The sequence below is a fragment of the Eucalyptus grandis genome, chromosome 1 (assembly GCF_016545825.1).
Source record: "Eucalyptus grandis isolate ANBG69807.140 chromosome 1, ASM1654582v1, whole genome shotgun sequence".
In the NCBI taxonomy this organism is placed as follows: Eukaryota; Viridiplantae; Streptophyta; class Magnoliopsida; order Myrtales; family Myrtaceae; genus Eucalyptus; species Eucalyptus grandis.
This window is the reverse complement of record NC_052612.1, coordinates 27,172,760-27,183,530: the sequence shown is the minus strand read 5'-3', so window position 1 is coordinate 27,183,530 and position 10,771 is coordinate 27,172,760. Positions and strand designations below refer to the sequence as shown.

General features: G+C 41.9%; 1 protein-coding gene across 1 annotated transcript; it reads left to right on the top strand.

Moving 5' to 3' along the window:
- The first annotated feature begins 1,754 nt into the window (after positions 1 to 1,754).
- On the top strand, positions 1,755 to 4,756 carry LOC104435757 (L-type lectin-domain containing receptor kinase VIII.1). The gene has a single exon (XM_010048454.3). It carries the CDS (start codon positions 1,921 to 1,923, stop codon positions 4,081 to 4,083), a length of 2,163 nt encoding a protein of 720 aa, XP_010046756.1. The 5' UTR covers positions 1,755 to 1,920; the 3' UTR covers positions 4,084 to 4,756.
- The last annotated feature ends 6,015 nt before the right edge of the window (positions 4,757 to 10,771 follow it).

Here is a 10,771-nt window from a genome sequence, read left to right as displayed (position 1 = left end):
TGGCTTCTTTTGAAGTTGCCAAGTGAATAAACGTGCACCGATAGTTTCGTTTAAAATTATCTGAATTTTTCTTCTTCTTCTTCTTCTTTTTTTTTATTTTTTTTTTGTAAAGTTAGAATATTATTTTTACTTGATGAAAAAAATTAAATGCACCTATTTTGATGTGGGCAAAGTTTCACGTCGGGCAACTAAAGAGATATTCTATGACTTATAATGGGTTGGATTCTCTCTCCTAGCAAGCTAACTTCTCACATGACATTTTCCACCAAATGTAATACATCAACATGGTATCAGAGCTACTTTTTGAGTCGTTATCTTTAGATGCTTTATCTTCGAGAGTGCAGTCCCTCGATGGTGACCCAAGACATCATCCTCAGGACCGTTCGACGAGGACACATAATCTTTGAAGAGGAATTAAGGAGATATTCGAGGCTCAGGCCATTCTGTAATGATACAGAATCCTTGAATAGGGGTAGGATGATGCATAAAAGTCCCATATCAAGAGCACTTTATCATTGGGGGTGTGTTTCCTTGAAGAGGGGGGGATGAGGCAGGTATAGTCCCATGTTAAGCAACTAAGGAATACTCTAAGGCTTGTAAAACCTTCTCTTGGCTAGCTATTTTTAGTAACGATGAGTTCATCCACCCGTTGTAACACATCATATTTAAAAGGACTTTATAGTAAGTTAAAGAGGCTTTTAGGAGTGCATTTCATTATTCTCAAAGCAACCTAAAAAGTAAAATATTAAAATTCCTATATTTTCTGCAAGTTGAGGTGTTAATCATTAAGTAAAAGTCTAATTTATCACAAATAAATTAATGTTGTAGCGACAAAAAAATGAATTCTCGACAATTATAGAGATTGTAATTATATATATATAATACAAACTTCAAGAATCATATATTCTTTTATAATTAATGTCTCATTTGATTATATTCAGCGATGGATTTAAAACTCATCTACTAGATCTCTCGACTCTTGATCACAAGATAGAAAGCTCCATAGTCCCTACCTCCTCATGCAAGGGGGATAACTACTTACCTTTCTAAAAATGCACATGTTTGACGATATTTGACTAGCGACCGACATACCCGGTGTGTGGCACATGGGCATTAACATTAGTATTTATAGTAAATAGAAACTTGCTGACTTTATTATGAGTAAATAACAATTTTCTGTTTATAGTTGGAAAATTCAGGTGTCATTCAAAAGTAACTGGATTGGTGTTCCAACGGCACAGGCCGGTTTTTGAGGCATCGGACCGCTTCCGGCCGTCGAGCCGGGGGCGACCTAACCGCCGGTTCGTATATCTGTACCAACAGTAACCGTAATAGCCGTTGTCCCCGTGGGCGGTAGCTACCGCATCGGGCACGACACACGACGACTTGTCGTGTCGGGGGCCACCGCAAAAAGGTAAAAAGGCAGAGTGGCGGGGGGCATTCCCGTAAAGTCGTAGGGGCGACGGGGATTAGGGCCGGGCAAGCAAGAGGCTAACGGATATCTTAAGTGGAATCGCACCAAGTCAAAAGAAAGAAATTTTTTTTACTGCCGATCATCGCCCACCTTTTATCATTTTTTTTTCTTTTTTAATATCGTCGATTAGAAAAATGAAGTAAAAGGGAAGTTTCCTTTCCACCCCTCGGGAAAAAAGCGAAGAAAGGACCGTTGCGGGGGGACACGTGTCGCCCCTTCGCCACACCTGTCTCCCTCATCCATGTCCTCCCATGTCCTCTTTGGATTCCTTGTTGTTTTCCCCAAGTTGTTCTGTTCTTCTAGCTCAAAGGCAAGGAATCATCCCACCTCTCTCTCTCTCTCTCTCTCTAACTCTCTCTCTCTTCCCGTGACCGATTTCGACCGTCTTCTTCGCGTTTCAATCTCGCCGGCTCCTCTCCAATGGCGGGTCACTGAAGCTTTGGAAAATGCGGGATCGAAGAAGAGGGTGCTTCTCGCGCGTCGCCCTCGCTCTGTTCGCGCTCTGTTTTCTCGACGCCGCCGCCGTCGTGAGGAAGAGGACCCTTTTCGCCGCCGCCGCCGCCGCCGCCGGCGGCACAGCGTTCGACTTCGGGACGCTGACGCTGAGCAGCCTCAAGCTCCTGGGCGACGCGCACCTCCTGAACGGCAGCGTGCGGCTCACTCGCGACCTCGCCGTCCCCAACTCCGGCGCCGGTAGGGCCCTCTTCTCTCAGCCCGTCCGCTTCCGGCAGCCCGGGGCCGGCGCCACCGCGAGCTTCTCCACCTTCTTCTCCTTCTCCGTCACCAACCTCAACCCGTCCTCCATCGGCGGCGGCCTCGCCTTCCTCATCTCCCCCGATGCCGACTTCCTCGGCGGGGCCGGCGGGTTCCTCGGCCTCCTCGACGGCGCGTCCGCCCCCGCCTCCTTCGTGGCGGTGGAGTTCGACACGCTCATGGACGTCGAGTTCAGGGACATCAACGGCAACCACGTGGGCCTGGATCTGAACACCATGGTGTCGTCGCAGGTCGGCGACTTGGGCGCGATCGACGTCGATCTCAAGAGCGGCGACTTGATCAACGCTTGGGTCGTCTTCGACGGGTCGAGCGGATTCCTCAACGTGTCGGTCTCGTACTCGAATCTGAAGCCGAAGGACCCGATTCTGTCCATGAATCTCGATCTCGCGCAGTACGTGAACGAATTCATGTACGTCGGCTTCTCCGGGTCGACGCAGGGGAGCACCGAGATCCACAGCATTGAGTGGTGGAGCTTCAGCTCCTCCTTCGATTCGCCCTCGCAGCCGCCTCCGCCGGCGCCCACTGCTACTCTGATGAACCCGACGGCGAGTTCCAGTACGTCGCCGCCGCCCTCGGCGGCCCCTTCGGGGTCCAATGCTCCGCGGAAGGACAGCAACAAGGCGCCGTCTTCGTCCTGCCACAACCAGCTCTGCAAGCAAGGCCCCGGGGCCGTCGCCGGCGTGGTCACCGCCGGCGCCTTCTTCCTGGCTCTTTTCGCGGGGGCTCTCATATGGGTGTACTCCAAGAAAGTCAAGCAGCACAAGTCGGAGTCCCTCGCCGCGGACATCATCAAGATGCCGAAGGAGTTCAGCTACCGGGAGCTGAAATCCGCCACGAAGTGCTTCAACGCCAACCGGATCATCGGCCACGGCGCGTTCGGGACCGTCTACAAGGGCGTGCTGCCGGGGAACGGCGACATTGTCGCGGTGAAGAGATGTAGCCACAACACGCAGGGGAAGAACGAGTTCTTCTCCGAGCTATCGATCATCGGCACGCTCCGGCACCGGAATCTGGTCCGCCTCCAGGGTTGGTGCCACGAGAAGGGTGAAATTCTATTGGTGTACGATCTAATGCCGAACGGTAGCTTAGACAAGGCGCTGTTCGAGGCGAGGATGCCCTTGCCGTGGGCGCACCGGCGGAAGATCTTACTAGGAGTGGCCTCGGCGCTGGCCTACTTGCATCAAGAGTGCGAAAATCAAGTGATCCATAGAGATGTCAAGACCAGCAACATAATGTTGGATGAAGCGTTCAATGCCAAGTTAGGGGATTTCGGACTAGCCAGGCAAGTCGAGCACAACAAGTCACCGGATGCCACGGTGGCGGCCGGGACGATGGGCTACTTGGCGCCGGAGTATCTCTTGACCGGGAGAGCTAGTGAGAAGACCGATGTGTTCAGCTACGGGGCGGTGGTCCTCGAAGTGGCCAGCGGGCGGAGGCCGATCGAGAAGGACACCAACGGGGCGGGCAAGGCGGCCGGCAAGAACAGCAACTTGGTGGAGTGGGTTTGGAGCTTGCACAGGGAAGGGAAGCTACTGACGGCGGCCGATCCGAGGCTCAACGGGGAGTTCGACGAGGGCGAGATGTTGCGGGTGCTGCTGGTCGGGCTGGCCTGCTCGCAACCCGACCCGTCGGTTCGGCCTACGATGCGGAGCGCGGTCCAGATGCTGGTGGGCGAGGCCGAGGTGCCCATCGTCCCGAGAACCCGACCTTCCATGACCTTCAGCACCTCGGACCTCCTGTTGACCTTGCAAGACAGCGTCTCGGACTGCAACGACATGGTCGTCATCTCGACATCGTCCTCGGACAGCGATTACCCCGGCAATGAGATTGTTTGATGGATTGAGTTCGGAACGGCGATCGATCGGATTCCACATATTTTTCGACTCGGTACATATAACATTATATATTCGATTCATTTGTTCATGTAGTAGTAGAACATATTAAACATGTAACATGAGGATAATCTATTTAGGGGTGTCTTGAAAGGTTCGTGTTTTTGCCACTCTTTCTTAGTGAGAGGGAAGTGCTGTAGTCCCAAGTTGGTGCACATAGAAATGGGTGGCAGTCATTTTCTTTTTTTTGTCTTTTGTATTTTTTTTTTTTTTGTATTTTTTTTGGGTTTTGGCCATTTTGTTTTGGGGGTATTGAAGGATGACGGGTTTTGTTTATTGTGGGAGAGGTGGTGGGCTGTTGCTTTCACAAGCGATGATGCTACTCCCCATAAGGTCAAAAGAGGACGATGAGTAGAGGTCCGGTAAAGTATAGTGACAAAAGCAGAGAACTCAATTACTACCTTTCTTTCTTTTTTAGTTTTCTTGGGTTTTCATATTGTGGCTGGTAGAGAGGGAAAGGAAACCAATGAAGTCAAATGAATGGACAAATTTTCCTCTATCATGCTGCTAATTTATAATTATCCTTTAGTTTATACCTCTTGGATGTGGTTTTATCTCATGGATGAGTTGTCATGTTGTGGCAATTGCCCATTAAATAAACGTCATTTTCGATCGAGCCTATCTGCACCGGTCGGGAAATTTGGAATTAGCAGGATGTTTTGTAGGCTTTCGTGTGACCTGATCTCTGTGCTCGTGCCCATGAATTATAAATAAATAAATAAAAACTTAGATGCAATTTGCTTAGCCAATGGAGATAGAGAAGGAAGGGCTAAGATGTGACTTATTTTCCATATGATTAATCGAAGGAAGAGGACAAGGATGTACTCATGAACTTTAACTATGCATGCACAAAGTCAAAAAATGAGGTCCTCCATTGCATGTACATACGTTTCAAAGCATCGAACTTGGGTTTCTATATTTTAAGGCAATCATGGTGGTGGCGACGGTACTAGAGGGTTCTAGCTTCGCATTTACTTGGGTTTACTTTTAACCTTTCCAACTCCAAGAGCCGCAAAGCCAGCCCCACTTCCTCTTCTTACCTCTTCCGTTCACCTCAATAATTGTCTATTTTTCTCTTCTCGAACGGCCAAAAAAGGGTCGATTCAATAATGTTAGGTAACAGGGAAAAAGTGACCATGAAAAGATGCAGTCTCAACTCTCAAAGTGCCACGGGCGAATTACATATTGCCCCTCTTGTTTCTAGGGCTCTTGCGGATTGCCCATTGACATTTTAATTTTTGCGAGTTGTCCCCTGAATTTCGGAAATGTTATTGCATGTGAGAGCACCTGCCTAAAGTTTCAAGCGCCAATTTGATTGAAGTCAATGTTGAATGTACATCCACGTATCATTCTGAAATAAATTTTGAGTTGTCCCTATTATTTTTTCTCATGTATATAGATGATAAATGATCAATTTACCTTCAATGACAAAACAATGTGGTCAAAATGTGAGAAACATTGGGCTGGAGTCGAAGTTAAGGGGCACATTGCCACTAGTTTTGAAAATTAGGGCGCACATTGTAAAAACTGAAACGTTCAGGGCAACTTGCCACAATCCCAAAAATTGGGGGCCAAATGTAGTCATCTTATGTGCTTCCCATATCATTTTTAAGATAATCTTTTGATACAATATTATATAAGAAACACGATAAGCTAACTTGGATAAAACGTGGTCTGACAGAGGAACTGTCCCTCAAGAAATTATATAAAAACCTAAATTTATAAATAAAGCGGTATGCTATTCACACTTCATCCCGTTTATTTACGGACTCATTGTTTTCCAATAACAGTTCATCTTTCTAGTAAAAAGCTTTGTGATTTGGTCTTCGGATCAGATGTTGATTTCGTAGCTTGTGGGACTTTGTATTTTGGTACATTCTATTATTCGCAAAGGCAAAATTAACCTATTTTAGCCAAATGAACTAAGATTGTTAGCTTGATTTATAGCAACTTTAATAAGGATCCATTTGTTCTGCAAAAAATAAATTATTTCAAAAACACTTTCCTAAAAAATTGCTTGTATCACTTAAAATAATTAATTAATAAAAAATAAATTTCATTATCAATCATAAGTTATACCTAAATAAGTCAATACGAGCACGCCTTTTAGAAATAATATTTTTTGAATCATTCATTTTACACTAAGCAAATGAAACCTAGTTTTTCTCTCTTTAATCAAAAGCTATAATCTACACATGCACAATGGAATGGTCAAAGGCCACGTGAAGATTAGAACAGTGACGCCAGCTATCCCTCGATTCGAACCACTTGCGAGCCTTCCTCATGTACCGCTGGCTGGCTGGCTCGCTGGCCCAGTTCCAACGCACCATGTCAGTGAATCGTCAATCACCCCGAGCTGCTTCATCTCTCTCCCTGTGCTCCACATACATAAATGGCGATCGATTCCATCGAAAGTTAAAAAAAAGAAGAAGAGCCCACGATTTCCGTAAGCATGTTCTCCAAACCCAGTGCACATGCACCCCGAAAAATACTCGCGACATCGAACTGTACATTCCACGAACACCTTACCTGCATCTGGGGTTTGAGTTTGACCACGCTCACATGGGAGGGAAAACGAAGATATAAAGCGTTTCTCTGCCTTAACTAAGCCGCCTCTTTCTTCGGTAGGCTCTGTTGGCTGCCGCTGCAGGCTTGATGCTGTAAGGAGATGGGGACGCACGTTGGTCCAACTCGTGTTCAGTGGGGTTTACCTGCGCCACGCAGACCATGTTTGGTACGATCCGTGAGCTGAGGGTAAACCGAGGATCTTGTCCTTACTGACATTTTATAAGGTTGGTGCCAAATTATCGACGAAGGAATGCTTCATTCAAACTCAGGTCCTGGTTTTTGATTGAGGGAAAGAGAGAGATAAAGATAAAATCGCCAGATCTCACCTGTAGTTAGGCGATTGGTGGGCTTCTTGGGTAAGAATTATTGTTTGATTTATGGTGGTAGTTAGTACACGTAAGCATGTGCTGTGCATACGGAGGAGGAGTTGATATTTGATATTAGTGATGGGGAAAGTTAATAAAAACACTATGAACTTATTGTATGAGTGTCAATTTAGTCATAAATTTTTTAATCTAATCATTTTGATCTAAATCTTTTGACAATTTGTCAATATAGTTATTTTGATCAATTTTGGCCTACAATCGCCAATGTGAGCATTGAATATTCGATGTGGCATGATCGATATTAATATGGATAATTTTCATAACTTTTTTCTAAATTCATTTGAATTTTTCATACATTTTTTTTCTTTCTTTCTTTTTTGCTCATTATGAGTCGACAAGAGTCACCCGCCGTCCAACGTGATATGATGGTGACATGAACAATTTATATAATTTTATTTTTAAATTTTACAAATTTCTTTTTATTTTTGTTTCATTGTCGGCTGACGGGGTCTTCATGGCCCTCGATTAAGACAATCGATCGAACTCATGCAGATATCAATCGATTAATCACCAACCGTGCACTCGATAATGACTTGGTTGCTGAGGATTAAGATAATGGGCTGTCCAAGTCATTTCGTTTTTTTGTGATAGGTGCGTTTGTCTTTTGTGGTGGCCCCCCCCCTCTCAAATTTCCACACGGTCATCAATAAGGATCCTTCTGCATCTTCCCTTCCATCAAAGGCGATGCCACTTTTGACTTGTAAGCCAAGCAAATTTGAGCATAGTGGAGAAGAAATATATGGGATTTTTATGGTGGCACTCACTTCAGGCGAATCCCTGTCACTTAATGAAATAACGGCCTTCATGCGTTCTCCTAACGTAATGATTGTCTGGCTTGCCCTATCAACGAATAATGATAGTTAATAATATTTGTCCACCAATCTCTTTTCAATTAGGATTGAAAAAAATAGAGTGCACTTAAGTGATACCTAATATTATAACTAAAAAGAAAGCCTTTTTTTTGTCTCACTTCTCGGTCTTTTCAGCAGTAGTGTTGCGTAAAACAGTAAAAATTTGTCTGGAGTGATTTTCACCTTTTTTGTTCAAATCTTGCGTCGCACACTTTATTTATTTATTTATTTTTTTTTTAATTTTAAGCCTTTGAAACTTTCAAAATACATAAATATTGGGACATAAATTCACGAATCAATTTTTCATATTTTTGAAATAAGAAAATTATTTTAATTTTGTGGGGAAAGTAAAAAAATTACATTTTAATTTGAAATGTAGTGGAAGTCCTAAAAAATGTGTGATCAATCACATCACACTTTAAACCTTTCCTGAGTAAGGTAAGTCCTAAACTTGATTGTCAATTTTTTGAATTAGTTGTTCCGTACTCTTGGCCTTTTAGTGATTGAAAAATTCAAGCTTGCATTTTTCATTCTTTTTTGTCCATGTGGCTGTTATCTAGGTGACGGAACTTGTTAAAGTCCAAGATGATGTCATTTAACGTAAAATGAGATGTCATTTTAGTGTTACTCATTTTGTTTTATGCTTTGACCATATTAAAAACTGAAATTCATCCACAAATTTTAGAAACATAGAGTAAAAACTAAGAAAAAGAGGGCCAGGGAGATGGGATCGTGAGAGAGGAGCCGCAAAGGCCATAGGGCGGCATCCCTCGCTGGAGTCGTGGCTAAAGGTGGCCGACTGTCGCTTGGTGGGTGCTCGCCGGTGGCCCAATGAGGTTGGCTTGCAAATAAAGAAAATAAAGTAAAGAAGGCAGTACAAGAAATGCCACCCTCCCCTCTTGCACCCTGCCCCGGTCCTGGTCAAATTTTGTGCCCCTTTTTTTCCTTTTCTTTTTTGGAAATTTTAGTCTCTGTTTTTTTTTTTTTTTTTTTTTTTCAGATGTCGATAGCGCCAATTGGGGAAAAATTTTAAAAAAAAAGAAAAAGAAAATGTCACCTAGATTTTCCATCCAAGACAAAATTGCAAAGTTAATAGAAAGACTAGCTAGAAAGGCGAACACAAGTTTTAGCGCTTAATTGACTACAATTAAAAAAAAAAACTTTCAAAACTAAAGTGACAAATCAATATAAATTTTAAGACTTTCACTGTCATTATTCCATTTACTTTTGAAAATCCAAATAGTCATGTAAAAAAAAAAAAAAATCAACAAATAAGTTTCCTTCTTTAAAATAACTGGCGAGTCATTTTTTGTATATCTATTCAATTGCATGCATACGTAATATGTGCTCAATCTTATTTGTAACTGCCTAGAAGGTTTTAGATCTAATTAGACAAACTTTTTAATTATAAAAGAAGAATAGTGACATGCTTCTTAACAAAAAAAATTTATGCCACGAGAATTTGCAGATCATTACTTAGAAACAACTACAACATAGAGTATAAAGCACCACATAAATATTTCCATGCTACTACTATTCAGATAAGGCAGAGAAACATAATCTTAGTGTTGAAGAACTCAAATGGAGAATGGGTACTCACCATTTATAACCTACTGTGGATCAATGTCCTTTGGTGATAGGGGAAGAAATAAATCAAGCTCTACTTGGTGAAGTGACATTGAAGGAAGCTTCTCAAGTAGCTCACCGGTAAGGAGCTACTAAGGCTCCTAGCCCTAACGATTTTAATGGATTGTTCTGTCACCATGAATGGAAGGAGTTACAATCTTCAGTCTTCAAGGAAGTAAGGAACTTTTTCGAGACGGGGGTTGTTCGTAAAATTCTAAACACAAATGAACGTGTTGAACAAGTAATATAATGATAAGAAAAAGTATCGTCCCACGGAGATCGATGATTAATAAACTAATTAAATACTAAAATAGATTAATTCTAAAATTTATCTAACAGATTAAAATATAATTTAGAATAAATTAAAAATAAAATAAAATTTGGAGACTAAATGTAGTAAATCAATCAGATAAATATGTTAGAGCATTCGATTTCACCATAATCATTAGATATGAATTTCAGATTATTGTGGGTACAAGAACGATATCAAACATATGATGATGGAATTTCCTAATCTATTTACTATCCTATCTCTAGGTATAGCAAACCTACTTAGCTTATTAATCCACTATATCTTTATGTGAATAAAATAAACATAAGTACATTAAAAAACTATGAATATTCCTAGCTTATAATGAGTCTTTTGGATCACCTTATCAGCAAAAGTTACACAAATAACGTGTATATCTATATCCACGTTTAATTCATGATTATATATTATAATGAGTAATTGCATATTATCACTTATCAGTCTCAAACATGCACATCAGATCATTCAAGTGGTGGCCAATCATTCAAAAGCATTATGCACAATAATATATAACTCACATAAATGAAATCAGTTGCAAAACATAAAAATTATGAAATTCACATCATCATGATTGGGCTACATCATAGCCCTAACAAAAGAAAATTATAACATAGTAGAATAAGAAATAAAAATATAAATCAAACCCAGCATCTTGAATCAAAGAATAAAAATTCTATCACCACTTTTGTCTTTTTTTGAAAATATTTGAAAACTCTCAAAACAATTAAAAAAAAAAATGATCTAACAAAAACCTAGCTGCTTTCTTAGGCTCTCAATGTTCTCCTATTCATAAGATATATCCAATATATCTATCTCTCAAGGCTTGTAGATAACATTATGGAACAAAATCAAAGATTCCCTAATTTGATATCCATCTTCCATTGCTTTTT